Raw genomic sequence first — 19,555 nt, forward strand, 5'->3', positions numbered from 1 at the left:
AGGAGAGCTGCCATACACCTCTTAAATTTCTACAGTAGAGTTGTATGTTTGCTAATAACTAAAAAGATGAGTTTTCATTACTGTGATTTACCTTAGATCACAAAGTATCATTTCGCTACAAGACATGACTGTCAGGCCCTGCAAATTGAAGTTAGTTAACACTTCCGTGTAATTTCCAGGGTGAAAATGAGGAAGGTTTGGAAACAGTGGGACTGTATTTTTTTCCCCCCTGATACAAAGCTTACAATTATCAAGCAAAGGGCCAATGCTTGGCCCCCGGGATGCTAGTAACATTGCTTAACACATGCTGAAACAATGACAAGGTATTAATTTGAAAAACAATGAGGGACACCCCAAAGCCACAGTATCAAATGTTACACTTCTAAGCAATTTTCAGCAAATGGATAGAGCAGTTTGCGAATGATGGTCCTCTAATTGTAACAGTTTTGTGATCAGAAACAATAGTGCTTCTCCAAGGAGATGGGAGCCTTGCCATCCGTTCTAAGAGGGCACGTCTCTCCTCTCTCTTTGGCAGCTGTACATCAAAAGATGCTCTTAGTCAGGATGGGGATCCTTACCTGGGGAACTTGAGAAACTTATTATTATTGTTTCCTGTCTTCCCTGGGATACTTGCGATATAGCCTTTTTCCTGTACCTCTTAGAGGTTAGATGAAGCAAAAGCCAACAAAAGCCTCTTGGTAAGTCACCCATTAGGAACAGTGTTCTGCAATGCTGGTATCTGCAACATGCCTTCTCTTTCAATAAAACTCATTTCCTTAAAAGGACATACATTTGAGGTGTAAAAACTCATGATTAAAAAAATCAAATTGGCTTGACTCTTCTTTTTTTTCCTTTGAGACAGGATTTCTTCCATGTAGCCCTGGCAATCCTCCTGGAATTCGCTCTGTAGACTGCAGTGGTCCACTTGCCTCTGCCTCCCGAGTGCTGGGATTAAAGGCATGCACCATCTCCACTAGGCTTTGGTGTGACTCATTGATTTATGTATTTATCATCTATCACCACACCATTGACCAAGAGTTGATGCTGTGCTATGTATTAATTTTGGGGTTTTACCTGCCCTTTTCTTCTAGAAGATAAACTCCATGAAGAGCAGAATTTTGACTCACTTTTAATTGTATTTTTAGTACACAGGGATGATGCCTGGTACCTATTAGGTTCTCAGGAAATATTTGCTGGATGGACAAACTTATGAATGAGTGACCAGATCCTCTAGTAGCCTCCCTTTTAGAGCTCTTCATTCTACTGTAAGGATTATTATTCCACCCCAAATTGGAACTATGCGAATCATTTGAGCATCCATGGGCCTTAGTAACAGAACCACAGTGTGGGATTGATATCTCCCTATCTGACCATCAAGGATTATGACTGGCAGCTATAATAATGTAGAGAAAAAAATGGCTTGAAACATTGCAACATAAATTTGAACTACTATGATCCCTTCTCCTTGATATTACATCTTACTATTAGCATCGACTTGAGAGTCAGAAAGGAAAAGGAGACTTGATGGAGACAAGACACAGATACAGATGAAGTCGTGACGCGATTAGTTCTCCTTCTCCTGCTCACAAGGGCCTTCCTTTGATGTGAGTCTCATACCTGATTCAGATGAGTTGGGCTTCCATCCCTTGATGGACTAGCAGTGGAGAGAAGGGAACCAGGGCACGCCTGGGAACAGTGTGCTAATGAGAGGGTGCTCTTCTGGCCGGATGGACAGTCACCTCAGATGCTCAGGCTCATCAGCTGTTGGTGTTCACGGGGAAGAAGGGGAGCTGTTCCTATGCACTGGGAGGTCTTGCAGGGGGAAGCTAGGCATCCATAGCCGTGGACGTTAAGTTACTTAGAGGAGATTCAATTACAATCAGGACATGATTTAAAATCACAGGGGTGCAAAGGGCAGAAAGGATGTGTGGTACAGTGTAAGTGGACTTCCTGCAAGAACAGCTGGGATCAAAACTGCTGGTAGATAAGAAAGCTGACAAGCTTGGTTATCAGCTGAAAAGCACACCTGAGTGAACAAGTGACTGATAAGTTAGGCTTTGTGTCAGCATTGTCTCCCCGTGGTAGGATCAGCCTTTGGGTGATGGCTTCGATACGGCTAGGGCAGACTGACAGACTAGAATACAGACTCTGGAAAGCAGCTAAACAAATCCACGAAAATAACTGTAGAGCTGAGTGACCGCCACACGTGGAAGACATAATTTAGAAGGAAGGCACACTGTGGATTAGGTAAACGAAGACCAGATAAGCAGGGGATACAAACTTCAGGTCTGGTATCTTAAGCAGACCTTTAGTAGGAATACCATTGTACAAATAAGGGTCAAACTCTAGATGTAAGAAATAGAATGTGCTAAATTATGGGGACTAGTGCCTCCGTCTGCTAGTGGGGCTCAGTGAGAGAAGAATCTCTGTAGAAATGAACTTAGTGATAGTCCCTCCCGTGGGGCTAAATAAACGGTGTCTGAAACCTCACAGTAACACAACACCAAGAATCAGAGCTAGGCATGATTTAAGGCGATTGTATGCAGGGTTATAAAGCCAGTTGCAAATGTCAAAGCATCTAGAAAGCACAGTAGAAATGGATGCCCCAGTCCACAGAATCTCTTTTAATTTGTTTGCCAAGCAATCTGGCCCACAACCCTTATGAAAACAAAACCAAAAAACCCAAACCCCAAAACTCTCTAGGTGTTTCAGGTCAAGAATTACTGATTTAGCCCACTGGTTTTCATACTTTTACAAAAGAATGGGAAACACGTTTTAGAAAGAGATAATAAAGGCTCCACTCAAGGGCTCCTAAAATTAGAGTCTCTGGGGATGAGAGTTGGAAATCTAGGATGACATCATCAAACAATGCCCAAACTTATGCCATGTCTTACTACTATACATCCTGGTATGGCCACCAGTGACTGTTATAAGTCAGTGTGGAATACCAGTGAATTGGTTCTTCAAAAAAAAAAAATCCTAAACCTACACACCCACCCATCCAGCCTACCAATCTACCCACCAACCCCCTTATTTGTACTGCTTCACTGTCGGAAGGCTGATTTTGTGCACGCTGTCTCTTAGAACTAGAACAGACAGGCTCTACCGTCAACCAGCCCTCCTGACTCTTCCTTGCTGACTTCCTGCCCAGGTGACCTTTGGGCATAGCTTTTCACCTTCTAGGTGCTTCAACTGCGTCTTCTATTGAACAGGATAAAATGAACAAGAGCCTCTGACAGGGCCATCTTCAAAAGTAAATGACTATTTACTATATCTAAATACTATATACATATGTGTATTGTGTGGCATCGATATCTATAGAATTATTTACTTTCTGTAAGACTTAGTATATATGGTTACTGGCTATAAAACTATACACTTAATCAATTTACTTTTTGAATATAGCATAGTTCTAAGCTATTAACAACTGGCTAAATCATCAGTTTGGTCTACTAATCATTTTCTTTTCTGATAGTAGAAAAATTGCTCCACTATCCAAGCATGTGTCTATGCACTAACCAGACTCATCTTGTAGTGTGGCGGAGTGTCTAAGATAGTTTGAAGTGTGAGCTTTATTACTGTCAACTGCCTGGCCCTCCTAAATCAAATGAACCTCCATTTCAGTTTATCCACCTCTAAAATAGAGACATTACCAAGACAAAATGTTAAAGGGCTCAAAATACTATTGAACATTTGGTGGTTGCTTCACAACGCTTGGCTGCGGTGGTTATAATCACACTGTGTCATCAGTGGTCAAACCATAGAGGAGGCCATGCTATGTCATTTTCGTCTGCCCCTTCAGAAAGGGAAACTCTGCTAAGTCATTTTTGTTCTCCCATATCCTCAAGTTCCTGAGACAGCACCATCAACCTATGAGTGTCTTCGTGATTTACTGATCATAGAGAACTCTCAATACCATCGAGTCCTGTTTATCCCATCTACAGGGGAAAAAAAAAAAAGCTGGACCTGGCCTATGGGAATTGTTAGGCTGAGGCATAAAAGATTGACGGCAGTGAGTCTTTTCTGACTTTTTCTATAATGCTTCTCTCATGTGGTTTGATGCTAATACCTATGTTAAATCCAATTTCTTTATATATTGGGCCTTGTCTGAAGAGCAGGATCCAGAACTCCTGATGCTCTCTGATTGCCTCTCCACACCCACAGCTGGAGACAACAGATCTCTGGGCTAAGAGCTTGGTGTTTTCCTTTCTGACACTCGTAAACTCAGCGGAGGACAGGCCTACGGCAGCAGACCCATCCATCCTTTGCTCTGGGTATCATTACACCCTGAAAGGCCCTTTGATCCATGTTGCACGAGTATCTAACGCACGCTCACGTGAGTTCTGCACGTGTAGCACCATTGAATGGATGTGGCAGACCTAGGTGTGGGGTATCTCCATTTTAAAGATGGAGCAGCATGGCCAGAGATCCCACATAAAGGGGGAGCTTTTACTCTGGAACTTAAGAGTAAATTGCTTCATTTCTCCCCTTGTTACACTTCTGTGAGCCTTTTTTCTTCTCCATTCTTCTGCCTACAGGAAGGAGTGGGGTCCCTTGATGAGAAGTATTGTATAAATTCAAACATAATTATTGATTGTACATTCTTTCATTAAACAAACAAAATGCATGCTAATGCTACATTCACTCCAGTTTTCCATTTTGTCTTCCTTTGAGAAATAAGCCAATAAACCATTACGCACTTAGCTTCCTGGGGAAATGAATTTAAATGTTAATATAAATCCTTTTTAGAAAAAAAACAAATTTTCACAAATAAGTATTTGAACAAGGAGGGTACTTAACCACGTCCAGAATGAGACTCGCTCAGTACCAGCCCCTCAGGGACTGTTGAGATAAAGCTCCTAAATTTAATATTTTATAATAGACTCACACCCCTTTTGTTAGAAATGGAGAAACAACATCGTTTCCTTTCCCCTTTATTGGAATATATTTTAAAGTCTCTCCAATTTTATTTTGCTAATAGGCAGGGCAAGGTCCGTCTAGAAATGTCTTCTGATTTATCTCAGGTAATCCCACACTTTAGCATTCATGTGTAGTACTTAACCTCAATTTAAATGTAAATTTTGGGCAACCTCAAGTGCCTTCTCCATGAACTTTGAGGGCTCTTTTCATTAATGAGGCTAGCACTAATTATGAACAGTTTTGTAAGTTTTCCTTAAAACAATTGCAGATTGACCCCCAAATGAACAAAATCAGAATGTATTTGTTTAAACCAAAAAATATTGGAACCGTTGTTGAAATTTCCAATTTGGGGCCACAAGGTGTGTGTGCTGGAGGAGCAGAAGGACTTCGAGTGACAGGCAACCAGAGGAACAAAAGCAAGAGGGAACCGGGTTAACCCTCACACTGGTCCTCCCTTCACGACACAGAAAATCATGCTTTCTTCTCATTGGAAAAAAACATGGTTCTGGTCTTGGTCTCTGTTGGTCCACATTAGATATATAGAGCTTGGGAGCCAGGCATGAAGTCAGCATTCACCATGAAAGCAAAGCTAAGGACAGAATAGATACAATCCAACAAAACACAATGCTCAGATACGCATGGATGAAAACGAAGCACAAAAGCTGCGTGTGCTCTTAATCCCAGCTCCAATGCAGGCGGATCTCTGCGAGTTCCAAGTGAGCCTGGTCTACACAGGGAGTTCTAGGCTAGCCAGGAATACAGAGCGAGGCCCTGTCTCAAAAAGCCAAGATGAGTAAGCCAAAAACAAACAAACAAAAAACCCAAAACATCATGAAAATAGGAAAAAAGCCAACTAAAACACAAGCGATGATGGATGTTCAGATACTCACAGGCACGTCCACATACTTGGAAGCTGCCTTCACCTGAGGAGGAGAGAAAGCACAACGTGAGGTGGGTGTTTGAGTTCCCCTTGTACAGCTCAGTCATTATCCGAGTTCAGATGATGTGACGGTCCATGGAGCTGACCAGGACAAACAAACAGGTACTAGAATGCAAAATGCTCCAAAAAATTTTCAATCTCTGACTGCTGTTCAGAGAGAGTGGGCAGCTTTACAGGTTCAGATTCCAGAGATCGTCTGGGAATTTAGCATCTTCCTCCCTGACTTGAAAGAACAGAAAGGTGACCATCAAACCTGGGAGAGAACTTTCAAATCTAAGGCAGTAATCAAGAGTCCCGGCATTCCTGGCACCTTGAGCTTTTATAATCTGGCTGCAGGTTGTCCTGACTTCTTCCATGCTTAGTGTCTGATAGTTCAGCTTTTGAAGTAGCAGGAACTGGGTGAGTCCCTCAAGCCAGAAAGACATGCATGGTTTCCCACAAGTTTTTCAAGTAGACCTTTTGGGGCTGCCCCAAAGTTGCTGTTCTATGGCCTTTGGGTTAGGCACCAAAAACCAATATGGAAAGTGAAGCGAATGGTTATGAAATTAATTTCTGAGTGACAGAGTGCAGTGCTAGAATGAGGCGTGTAGACTCAGACCTAGGTTCAAATCCAGCACTACCACATGAAAACCGCATGGCATACTGGTGACTTCATCTCTCTGAGCCTAAAGAAAGGCAAATGCTAGTCACGGCTGGTTCAGTTGCTGACATGGCACGCATTCACACAAAGTCCAGGGATGTCCATAAACACAAAGCAAGCCAACTGACGTACTCATCAACAGGCCTCGGTGAGTTCCAGCTGCTTGGGAAATTTCTAGCCAGCTGATGTTGAGGAATAAACCCAGGGAGCTTGTCTGGGGTGGAGAGAGGTCCACATTGAGAGTCAAAGTTTTTTTTTTTTTTTTTTTTGCTTTTGCCATGGGGAAAGCCTGCCAAGTCCCTTCCCTTAGGACTTGTAATCTATAGGACTATAAATTACTAGATGATACCTTCTACTTCGCAAATTTCTTCCATGGGCTCAAGTTTAAGGACTTTCTGTGTCCGTGTTCTCAGCCACAAGGCAGTGAAGCCTGATGCGCATGCGCTGTTTTGAGCCCAGGCTAGCCCTCTTGAATTTCCCATCTTCTCAATGCTCAGGGAAGAGAAGGCGCTCAGCGCCGAAACGTCAGTGGTCAGAGCGGGTGCTGGCAAAAGAGCTGTTCTCAGTGAGAAATCACCTCCTTTGCTCTGTCAACTTGATGCCTGGCAGTTGGTAGGAGTTTTGCTACAGCTGAAATGATCAACCTTTAAACACGCCTACTCCCCATTTACCACTCACACGCAGTTCCAATCTAGAGAGTGATACCAGTCAGACTCTGTTCCCTTGGGAGGATGAGGCAGGAGGCAAGCTTGTGGCGTGAATGAAAACTTTGTGTACCCTTTATACTTGCACCAGCCTCCAGTCCAGACCAGCTTGTGTGTGTGTGTCTGTGTGTACGCATCCGTGTGTGTATGTGTGAGCGTGTGTATGCATGTGTGTGCATGTGTGTGAGTGTCTGTGTGTTTGAGCATCTCTGTGTGTGTGAACATGTGTGTGCGTGTGAGCGTCTGTGTGTGTTTGAGCGTCTGTGTGTGGGAGCATGTGCGTGCCTGTGTGTGTACGCATTTGTGTGTGTGTGTGTGTGTGTGTGTGTATGTGTGTGTAGGCTAGAGGTTGACACTAGGTGTCCTTATTGATCACTCTCTACTTACTTGCTGTTTGAGACAGGGTCTCTCACTGACCCCGGAGCTCAACAATTTGCCTAGACTGGCTGGCAGGTAAGACCAAAGAAACCCCCTATCTCTGCCCTTCCAGTACGGGGACCATAGAAGGATGTTTCTGAACCTGGTTTTCATGTGGGTTCTGGGGAGTGAGCTCAGGTTACAAGCCTCCTCAGATCTTGGATTATTATTTCTTCTTGTTGTTTGTTTGTTTTTTGAGACAGAGTTACACTGTGTAGCCCTGGCTGTCCTGGAACTTCCTCTGAAGACCAGGCTGGATTCAAACTCACAGAGATCCACCTTCCTCTGCCTCCCAAGTGCAGGTATTAAAGGTGTGCGCCATCACTGCCTAGCTTGGCTTATTCTTTATCCAGCCATCCACCAGGTCTTAGTGATCTTTCCTCATCCTCATTGTAACAGAAAAAGTAGCCCATGTGTGTGGGGTGTATTATACTTCTACTGTTTTTTGGAAGCAGGCAGATTGTTGTCTTGGGTTTCTGGCCATTGAACTTTAGGAAAGATGTAGAAGGTAAAGACAAAGGGAGCCTGGAGGTCCAGTCGAGAAGGAAAGTGAAACAGAGGACAAGTTGCTTGGGCAAGTATGAAAATCTAGAGTCTTCCTGTAGTTGGTGAAAGAGAATACATGCAGGATGGGACTCTGGTATGGCAGTTTCTAAACACTGAAAATCAGAGTGAGTGAAGAAAATTAAGGGGCTCTAGGAAGCATGGCCAGTAAGCATAGCATCAGCAGAGACTGGCCATCTCTGGAGGTCATGTCCGCCCTCTCACTACAAATAATGCTGCGGACCTGTCTCTTCACCAGGCTGAGAGATGCCTGCCAGGCTCTCTCCTTCTCTCCTTCTAGCCCCTTCGTGAGGTAGGAAATGATCAACACTTCCCCTTCCCTCTTTTCTAAATCGAAGTTGAGAAGGAACAGGAGCAGAATGTAGACGCTGGCCCCAGGACCCCTTTCCCGTGTAAGGCCAGTAGCGTGGTCTTTCCTGTGTAAGGCCAGTAGCATGGTCTTTCAACACCATAGTCCCGTATAGTTTCATTTCTTTAGGCCAGCAGCACTCTGGGTAGAGAAGAATGACCAGATCCTCCTAACCCTTAGGACTTTGGATTCATCTGTACAAAATTCAAGTATGCCGATTTTGGAGACACTTCGGTAAAGTACAGAGAACTGAGGTTTGATCCAAACAGCCCGTATCAAAAAAGAGGAGGAGACAGAGGGACCTCTGGGCCTCTCTAGTCAGCAAGCCTAGCCAACCAATGGGTTCCAGGCCAACCAATGAAGATACTCTGTCTCAAAATAAGGTGGAGAGTACCCAAGTGACAGCATCTGAGGCTGTCCTTTGGCCTTCACCTGCAACCCTCTATGCAGAACCCCTAGTGAATACACACACACACACACACACACACACACACACATCATATGATTGTCTGAGAATGAACCAGGCTCTGCCTATGAATCAAATAAATGATAGCTCTTCAGATTTATCCAAGTCCGTTGTCCGTGATTATGACAGATATTCTTTAATGGAGAGAAGAGATTACCTTCCAAAGCAAACTTCTTTTCATCAGTGGTTATCAAAAGTGTGTGCTGTGTGTGTGTAAGGGTATAAGTGTATGTATATTTAATATCTTTTCCTTTTTAACTTTAAAGGAAGACTTTTCAGTGTCCAGGAGTATGGGTTCAGTATTGGCTGGATTAGAAGTCTGGCTTGTAGCCCATTTTCTAGCTTGGTACCTTTGTGCTTCCTTTGTAAATGGGGCAGTAATAACATTACTCAAAGGGACACCAGAGACTGAATTCAGCCAAGTACATCCAATCACGCTAATAGTACTATGAGCAGCTATGGTTACCATGCCCGCTGGGGACAGTAGGAGCCAGTATTCCTCACTGTGCGTGTGGTAGCTTCATTCCACACCTACAACCTGTGACAATTTCTTGCTATAGAAAAAGATGCTGAGGGTACCATCAGGTACCTGAGCTGATTCTCAGGATGGTGGACCCAAGCAGGATCCTGTTCCTCCTCAAAGCATATCCAAGTATTTCTAAGTCCTCTGGGTATTTTCTTAGGCCCCTGCCCCAGCTATACACTTAGTGAAACTACCTTCCCTTTTCTGGGGCCCAGGCACTTGTTGGTACAGGAGACAGGCAAGAAGAAGGATTTGCCCTCAGACACAAGGTGTACCATTGCTTTTGAGCAGGGGTTCACTTGCCCTCCAAGGAGAGGCAGAAGTGTGGCTTTATCTGGCCCTACAATTCTGGGACTCTTCTTTGTGATGGTGATCAGCCCTTCTTATGAGATGTCACTGTCTGCTTTTCTGGTAGAATTCCTTAGCCCTCTTTGGTCCTGGCCCCCAGGTAGAGCCAGTTCTGGGGAATGAGAATAGAAAAGGAAATCTAAATCACGGGAGGCTGTGGAAGTGAGGGTGGGTGCTTACTTCCACCTGCCTGCAACTAAGGTCACTAGAGACAAAGGACACAACAGGGGCTGTGACTTAAGCCACATGCTCATGACTCTTAGGTTCCTTTAATGACGTCCAAACACACAGTCTCTCCAGCTACTCAATGATTCCAGTCTGTCTAACAACTAATAGGTAAAAGTCTGATTTTGAGTGTTTACTATTTATCAATGACTTTAAATTATGGCATGCTGTATTTGATCCCTTCTGAATAGGGGCCCTTTTAACATTCCCATTCTATAGCTGAACACCCTAAGGCTAAGATGAAGAACCAATAGGACTTGAAGGCACAGAAGTTATATTTTGGACCTGTCATTTAGGTGTATTTTTCTAAAATACATCCAAGTGGTTTTTAAAACCAGTGTGTGTGTGTGTGTGTGTGTGTGTGTGTGTGTGTGTGTGTGTGTGTGTGGTGTATAGATACAAACTAAAATGCTTCTTCAGGAACTACATAGGGGTCTAAATAATCATAGGACTGAGTGATTCGGGCAGGGCTGAAGGTCCAAAAGTGTTTCTTTTGCCTCCATGTCCCCGCTAATTCCCTCAATGCCCCACCTGACTTAGGGGGTGCGGACGGGCTTAATGGTTCCTCCATTGAGTGCTTCCATTATTTCTCAGGTGCCCAAGGTAATCTTTTCATTGAGCACTCACCAATGCTGATGACTAAGGGATTTTCTTTGGCCCATTCCTAATAAGGGGACCTGAGTTAATCATTGTGTAGCTTTGACAGGGAGCCCGGCAGGAGCTTAAACCACTTCTCCTGCTTCATTAGGGGAAAAAGCAACCCAGGTGCAGGCCACGAGGACCTCAGGGTTTGATACTATTAAATCAATGCACAGACAAAAAAAAAAAGTGGATTAGGTTTCTCTCTCTTTTTGAACAGAAATCTGGTGGGTAAGACTCAAAGATGAAGAAAAAAAGAAATCCCAAAGCAGATGACTGCATTAGTTAGTGCCTAGGCTTTCCTTTCTCCCCACAGTCTCTCGAAACAAAACAAGGGAGTGATTTTTTTTTTCTCTGTGTGAGTGGACTCCACCCCTGCCAGTCGGGCTGCATAAGAACTGTCTGCCCGCCTTCTTTGCCTTTGCTTTGAAACTGCTGACCACATCCCACCACCTCAAAGGTTCAGCATTGAGTTCTAGGGCTGCCTGGGTGACCTGACACCTTTTTGCTTTGCTTACCTTGACACAGGCCTTCTTAGTGATGTGAATGCAGTCAAGGCCATTAAGCAAATGGTGACTTGGCCATAGCGATTCCATCCCTAAAATAATCTTAGCGCTTACTAGTTCAGTTTTTAATCCCTCTTTATCTTCATCTATGGATGCAGGCTTTTTACAAACTTTTATTACATTGATTAATTGAAAGAGAGAGAGAGAGACAGAGAGAGAGAGAGAGAGAGAGAGAGAGAGAGAGAGAGAGAGAGAGAGAGAGAAAATGCATGCGTGTGTATACATGGTGCCCTGGTGCCTGAATAGTCAGAAGACCCCTTTCTGAGTCAGTTCTCTCTTTCTGCCACATAGGTTCCAAGGATCAAAGCCAGGTCTTTGGACTTCACTGCAGTTCCTTATACCCTGGCCCTAGAAAACAGTCAGTGAAGGAACAAAAGCTCCTCTTTATCTTTCCTCACCACTAGTCATGGAGGAAAAAAAAAAAAAAACAATTGGAAGGAATTTGGTAAGATACTCTTTACTCAAGCTAGAGGTTTCTAGAAGTGGGTTTTCTGATCTACAGTATTCTGAGAGCACAAAGGAAAAAAAAAAGCACAATGAGGATCTTTGAGTTCTAAAGGAACTGGTATTTGCCACACATATGAGGCAAAGTAAGGGTCAGAACACCCATGACTCAGTGGCCATCTGGTTCTGTTACCTGCCAAGGTGGGGCAGGTAATTGATATCTTTAAGCATCCGTTTTCTGTCTGATAAAGGCAGAAGGCTAATGGCAATATTAATAGCACAGCCTCAGCTTGCATATGTGCCTATGTGCATGTGTCCTGTAGTTTATTAATTGAAAAAGATATATATATAGATATATACAAGTAAATAATAAATAAGTATATAAATATACACATATAATAAATCTAACTCTAAATAAATATATAATAAATAAATGTAAATATATATTTAAAAAGTGAGTGCACAAATAGGTGCACATGTGGGTGCAGGGACATGTGTGCATACTGTCTGCACATGTGCATGTGTGCGTGCATGTGTGTGTCCTCACGTGTGCACGCGTGTGTGCATGTGTGTGTGTAGGTGGATGGAGGACAATGGAGGACAACTTAGGGTGCTGATTGTCAGACACATTCAAAATTTTTGGTTTGAGACGAGGTCTGTCTATGGCCTAGAACTTCATCGTGTACGCCAGGCTCGATGGCCTGGGAGCTTGTGGGAATCTGCCTGTCTCTGGAATCTCACTATGACACTATGCTAGGGCTTACAGGTACATGACATCATGCCAGGCTTTTTACTCGTGTTCTAGGGATCTGAACTCAGGTCTCCACATGTTATAGACTGAGCCATCTCCCGAGTCTAAGATAGGATTTTTTTTTAACATGCCTGACATTTGCAGGACACTGTTCCAAATATTTTATTTGTATGAATCCCCTTAGTTCACATAAAACATGAGTGCAATCAATGGAGGTGGAGTCAGGGCAACAACTGGCTATGTGCGTAGAGATGGCGTGGTGTCCATTCTGACTGGAATCTTGAGAAATGCTGCAGACTTCTGTCTTTTGACTCCTGAAAGCCAGCTGCCATTTAAATGGGACCATCCCTCCTAAGGCTATTGCACTGTGCAGAAACTCAAATCACATGGAAAAGCCTGACAGGATTTCCTAGGGGAAAGAAAGGAGCACAAAGAGAGAAAGCACATAAGCAGACATCCAGTAGCCCTTCAGCTCAGCCACCTGCCCAGTGCGGCCGAGTGTGCCACCCCAGCGACAGGGCCAACACCTTCCTGTCTAAGCTTGCCTCAGATTCCAAATTCACAAAATTGTGAGCAGAATATATTGATCGTTTTTATTGCCTTTTGAGACAGGGTCAAGTTAGACTTAGATTGACTGTGTTGTTAGGGATGATCAGGAACTGCCAGTCTTCCCATCTCTACTTCCCAACTGCTGGAATTATAGGTGCACAGCATCATTCTGGGTGCAGTGATCACTCTGCCAACGGTTCTGGCATGGGCTGCTATGTAGCAATAGATAACTAAGCCACGGAGTAAGGCGCCATCTTTTCTCATATTTCCTCCACTCTATCCACGACATGCATTCCCCAGAAGTACACTGTGAGGAAGTTGTTGGTGCTCTAGGACAGAATTTTGAAATGGTATATGGCCTTTGAAACCTCAAAGCCCTTCCCCCTGTGATATACTTCCTCAAGTAATGCCATACTTCCTAAGCCCACCCAAACTCTGACAATGACTGGGGACCAGGTATTCAAACACTCAAGAATATGCAGAGGCATCTCATTCAAACCGTCAGCAGTGTCTAGGGGCATGTGTGCATAGAACACTGGCCAGGGCACTTTCTACCGAATTTGCCCAATTAATCACAAGTTGGGGTACCAAGGCTCAGAAAGGATAAACAATTCAAGAGTTGCCATCGTAAGGGGTACAGCAGGATCACGAGGTGCCCTCATTACTGGGTAATGTATGGTCTTGGGGAATCATTTAACCCTCCACAGTTTCTATAGTCTCCTCTGCAACTGCGGAACCCAAAGATGAACAGTGTCTCCCTTCTGAGAGAGCTCCTGAATCTCAGCAGGTTGGCATCACACACGGTGCTAGTGGAGCGCCTGTCACATAGCAAGCTCTCAGAAATGTCTTTTTAAATTACTATCATGGGTTGACTCACTCATAATTAGCTGCAAGGGTGTTGGCTATACGCACTAGGTTTCTGTTGGTCAATATGGCCCATGGGCCACATTCAACCCATTGCCTAATTTTCCATGTTCTATAAGTTGAGATGGCTTTCATAATTTTAAGCAGTTGAAAGAAAATAAAAAAGATGAATGATATATTCTGTGAGATGAAAACTGTTGAACTTGACATTTCAACATCCAGAAATAAAGTATTATTTAAGCATGTGTGTCCGTTTCTCTATACATTGTGCGTTGCTGCTTTCATGCTCAAAGGACAGAGTTGAGTGGTCATGGCAGAGACCATGTGGCTCCCAGAGTCAGAAAAATGTATTACCTGTCAATTTATAGAAGGAATTTTCTCACTCGTGGATTAGGACAGACTTAAGGGCAAGATAGCTCAGTGTGTAAAAAGAATTAGAAAATGAAGGTATGTTCTTTTATGTTTGGATGGACTGTTCTATAGCTGTCTGTTAAGTCCATTTGAGTCATAACATCTGTTAGTTCCCTTATTTCTCTGTTTCTGTCTGGCAGTCCTATGGAGTGGTGAGAGTGGGGTGTTGAAGTCTCCCACTATCGGTGTGTGGGGTTTAATGTATGATTTAAGCTTTAGAAGTGTTTCTTTTCATAGGAGGGTGCCTTTGTATTTGGGGGCATAACGTTTAGTACTGAGATTTCCTCTTGATGGATTTGTCCTGTGACTAATATCAAATGTCCTTCTTTGTCTCTTTTGATTGATTTTAGTTTGAAGTCTACCAGAAAATGGAAAGATCTCCCATGTTCTTGGGTATGTAGAATTAACATAGTAAAAATGGCAACCTTACCAAAAGGCAATTTACATATTCAATGCAATGCCCAGCAAAATCTCAGCAAAATTTTCACAGACCTCGAAAGAACAATATTCGACTTCATATAAAAAAAAAAAACAACAAACCAAAACAAACTGGATAGCCAAAACAATCCTGTACAATAAAGGAACCTCTGGAGGGATCACAATCCCTGCTTCAAACTCTACTACAGAGCTACAGTACTGAAAACAGCCTGGTATTGACATAAAAACAGACAGGAGGACCAATAGAACTGAATTAAAGACCCAGATATCAATCCACACACCTACAAACACCTGATTTTTGACAAAGAACCAAAAAATTATAAAATGAAAAAAATAAAGCATCTTCAACAAATGGTGCTGGCATAACTGGATATCAACCTATAGGAGAATAAAAATAGATCCATATCTATCACCACACACAAAACTCAAGTCCAAATTGATCAGAAACCTCAACATAAAACCCACCATACTGAACCACATAGAAGAGAAAACGGGAAGTATACTTGAACACATTGGCACAGGAGACCTAAACATAACTCCAGTAGCACAGACACTGAGAGAAACAATTAATAAATGGGACCTCCTAAAACTGAGAGGCTTCTGTAAAGCAAAGGACATGGTCAACAAAACAAAATGGCAGCCTATAGAATGGGAAAAGATCTTTACCAATCCCACGTCAGATAGAGGGATATAAATATATAAAGAACTAAAAAAAAAAAAGGTCATCAAAAGAAGAAATGATCCATTAAAAAAATGGGGTATTGACCTAAACAGAGAATCTAAAATGGCTGAAAGACACTGAAGGAAATGTTCAACATTCTTAGTCATCAGAGAAATGCAAATCAAAACAACTCTGAGATTCCATCTTACACCTGTAAGAATGGCCAAGATCAAAAACACTGATGACAGCTTATGCTGGAGAAGATGTTGGGTAAAGGGAACACTCCTGCATTGCTGGTGGGAATGCAAGCTGGTACAACCCCTTTGGATGTCAGTGTGGAGATTTCTCAGAAAATTAGGAAACAACCTTCCTCAAACTCAGCAATATCACTTTTGAGTATATATCCAAAGGATGCTCAATGGTGCCACAAGGACATGTACTCAGCTATGTTTATACTAGCATTATTTTTCATAGCCAGAACCTGGAAACAACCTAAATGACTCTTTTTTTTTTTTTGAGACAGGGTTTTTCTGTGGTTTTGGAGCCTGTCCTGGCACTAGCTCTTGTAGACCAGGCTGGTCTCGAACTCACAGAGATCTGCCTACCTCTGCCTCCCGAGTGCTGGGATTAAAGGCGTGCACCATTACCGCCCGGCCTGAAATAACTCTTGACCAAAGAATGGATAAGGAAAATGTGGTACATTTCAGAATCAAGTACTACATAGCAGAAAAAAAAAGACATCTTGAAATTTATGGGCAAATGGGTGAATCTAGAAAACATCATATTGAGTGAGGTAACCCAGACCCAGAAAGATAAATATAATATGTGCTCACTTATAAGTGGCTTTTAGACAAGAAACAAAGAAAACCAGCCTACAATTCACAATCCCAGAGAACCTAGACAACAAAGAGGACCCTAAGGGAAACATACATGGATCTAATCTACATGGGAAGTAGAAAAAGACAAGATCTCCTGAGAAAATTTGGAACATGGGGATTATGGGCGAGGGTAGAAGGGGAGAGGAGAAACAGGGAGGGGAGCAGAGAAAAATGTATAGCTCAATAAAAACAATTAAAAAAAGAAAAAAAAAGAATTAGAAAACACCAATCTTATGCTGACCATTAACTACTTGGAGACTCCAACCAGCTGCCTAGCGTGCTGACTCCAATTCCTTATATTATAATGAGGATCAGGTTAATTGTTTTTCCTTAGATTCCTTCTCAGAGGGCACAAGACACAGGTTCTAGGAAGAATGTAGGACAGGAAGCATTTCCCACACCTTGGAAGGTTTATAAATACTGTAGGGGTAAAAGAAAGAAATGCTTTAATAGTATAGTGTTCATACTATCCATACTTGTTCTGGAAAGAATAAGTATCTGGGAAAAGCTATCGTATCGGGGAAGAAAAAACATTCAAGGTAAATAAAGAGCAGCTATCTATATAGGGAGCAGACAATGAAGCAAGACCAGCAGGGAGACCTGGCAAAGGCAGGGAGGGAGAAGAGACAGGCTGCCCATGCCAGGCGCTTTCCCTGTGCCAGGCAGTTCTGGGTGCCGCCACACTGACTCTCCTAGCAACCCTCTCAGCTGCAAGCCAGTCACCCGACCTCTTAGGCTATTGTGGGAATTGCTCAAAGGCTGCTGTAAAGAGGCATGATGGCCTCTCACCATGTACTATACTCCCATTCCAGGGCTTTCAAGATTAGGCAAGGCCAGTGCCTTCAGGGTGGTATGAGCATCGAGACGTGCTGACCCACGTCCTGCTGCTGCTGGAATTACCAGCTCAAAGGAACAAGCTTCTTGTGAACGGGCAGGGAGCCCAAACGCCCATTTTTCAAGACTTCGTACATTTGTCCAAATTCTTGCCTCACATCCAGTTCTCAGGCTTTCATTTTAGGGCACAAATGGAATGGAATGATAAATAATGAAATACAACCTCTGTGATATGTACTTCCCTGGTCAGCCAGGGAGAAGCTATGACCCTGTCTTGAGCAGCAGAATATGGATCAGGAAGGGGTTGTGGGGAGTGTTTATTGGGACTTGAGGCAGTCCAGGCTTATAATCAGGGATTCTGGAGTTGGATATACGTGGCTACATTCTAGTTCAACCACTCATGAGTCAGGTTTCTTAATCTCATTTTTTTTTTTCTCGCCTGCAAAATGGGAACGATGGATCTCCTCACAGAGAGGCTGAGTTCTCTGGTCACACCCAGGGCAGGGAAGAATGATGGCTCAGCCACCCCTCTCACTTCTGCTAGGGAAGCAGGCTGTCCTGCCTAATATGGCTGCATGTGGAGGTTGCTCTTACCCTGCACTACTCAAGAGCTACGTGTGATGATTTAAATGTGAACTTTTGTGCTTTAATTCAGTCCTGGTGAGCTACGGGTAGTGACGACTGAGGACAGTTTGGATGGACAATTTTTATCCTTACAAGAAGTCTTGTCAGGAGTCTAGACTCAAGACATTCACAAACACAGTTGCTGAAAAATAGGAATGGAGGGAGAAACGTGCGGCTCTATCTCTAGTTCCTACTAGAGTTTGAAGCAGAGAAAAAAGGGTTTGGGTGCTGGGTGTCATTTTGTGGGGGAAACAAGAAGGAAAGGTCAATAGCTATAATTCATAGTTCTAAGGCTACGAAGAGGAGACAGTCCTGCCAAACCTAGGAGGAGGAGGGAGGGGAAGGGGTAAAGTGAGGAAAAGCCGCACATCAGGAGGAAGGACAGGTGAGCTCAGTTTGGCCAGTCATGGACTATGCCCATGAATGAGATGTCTAGGCAGGAGGTGCTGTAAAGGGAGTGCAGGCTGCTTCCCGCCACCTGGCTCCTGGCCGCCTGGCTAGCTTATGCCCGAAATAATCACACGGAGATCTGTGTTAATTAAATTGCTGCCTGGCCCATTGTCTCCAGCCCTTTATTGGCTAACTCTCACATATTAATTTAACCCATCTCCATTAATGCACATCGCCACTTGACTGTGGCTTACCGACATGAGTCTAACCAGCGTCCATCTCAGAGAGGAGAGCCCTGGCGTCTGCTTCACTACCTTCCTCCTCCCAGAATTCTGTTCTGTCTTCCCCGCCTACCTGAGTTCGCCCTATCAACTAGGCCAAGGCAGTCTCTTTATTTAACTAATGAAAGTAACACACAGACAGAAGACCCTCCTACACCAAGGAGGGACACAAGTCTAAGGCCAGTTAAGCTATATGGCCATGGGGGGCCAGTCTAGGTCACATATCAACACCCTGTTTTAAAACATACCAAACAAAGCAAAGCAAAACAAAATGAAGCCAAGGAAACATTCACATAAGAGTAGCAGTTAGCTATAAGGTAAACGAAATGGGTTTCTAAAGAAATCTCTGTCAGTCTCTGTCTCTTTTCTTTCTGTGTGTGATGGATGCATGAGTATGGAGAGGCCAGAGATAGACTCAGTGTCCTCCTCTTTTACCCTCCACCTCTTTTGAGGCAGGGTCTCTTGCTGAACCTGGAGACGGCCATTTTGATTAAACTAGCAGGCCAGCAAGCTTCAGGGATCCGCCCACCTCTTCCTCACCTAATACTGGAGTTATAGATGTACATCACTTCACCCAGATTTTTCATGGGGGCTGGGGAATCTAAATTCAGGTCCTCATGCTTAATCAACAGTCACTTTGCACACTGAGTCATTTCCCTAGCCCCTTGAGTGGGTTCTAATGGATGGAGCCTTCGTACAAAAATGCTAAGGAGTAAGTGGAAGGTCAGACAAGTATTATTATTTTTTAAATTGAGTGCTTCTATATGATTTCTTAAACATTTTTATTAAATTTATTTATGTATATATAAATCCATCTATCCATCATCTATCTATCTATCTATCTATCTATCTATCTATCTATCTATCTATCATCCATCTATGTATCTATCATCTGTCTGTCTGTGTGTATCTGTCTATCTATCTATCTATCTATCTATCTATCTATCTATCTATCATCATTTATATATCTATCATCTATCTGTCTGTGTGTATCTATATATCTGTCTGTCTATCTATCTATGTATCTGAGTGTATCTATCTTCTATCTATTTATCTATCATCTATCCGAGTCTCTCTCTCTCTCTCTCTCTCTCTCTCTCTATCTATCTCTCTCTCTATCTATCTATCT

The 19,555-nt window shown here is 43.2% G+C and overlaps 1 protein-coding gene across 27 annotated transcripts in view; it reads right to left on the bottom strand.

The window, feature by feature from the left end:
• The window catches only part of Cadps (calcium dependent secretion activator), a 436,391-nt gene that overhangs the window by 40,593 nt on the left and 376,243 nt on the right, over positions 1 to 19,555 (bottom strand). For all 27 annotated transcript variants that reach the window (XM_050161168.1, XM_050161171.1, XM_050161161.1 and 24 more), the window contains one exon: positions 5,811 to 5,843. In XM_050161168.1, coding sequence (XP_050017125.1) covers positions 5,811 to 5,843 — 33 coding nt within the window. The remainder of the gene's footprint in view (positions 1 to 5,810; positions 5,844 to 19,555) is intronic.

This window comes from Alexandromys fortis, unplaced genomic scaffold, assembly GCF_014885135.2.
Source record: "Alexandromys fortis isolate MF-2015 unplaced genomic scaffold, M_Fortis_MF-2015_v1.1 scaffold_123, whole genome shotgun sequence".
NCBI classification, from domain to species: domain Eukaryota; kingdom Metazoa; phylum Chordata; class Mammalia; order Rodentia; family Cricetidae; genus Alexandromys; species Alexandromys fortis.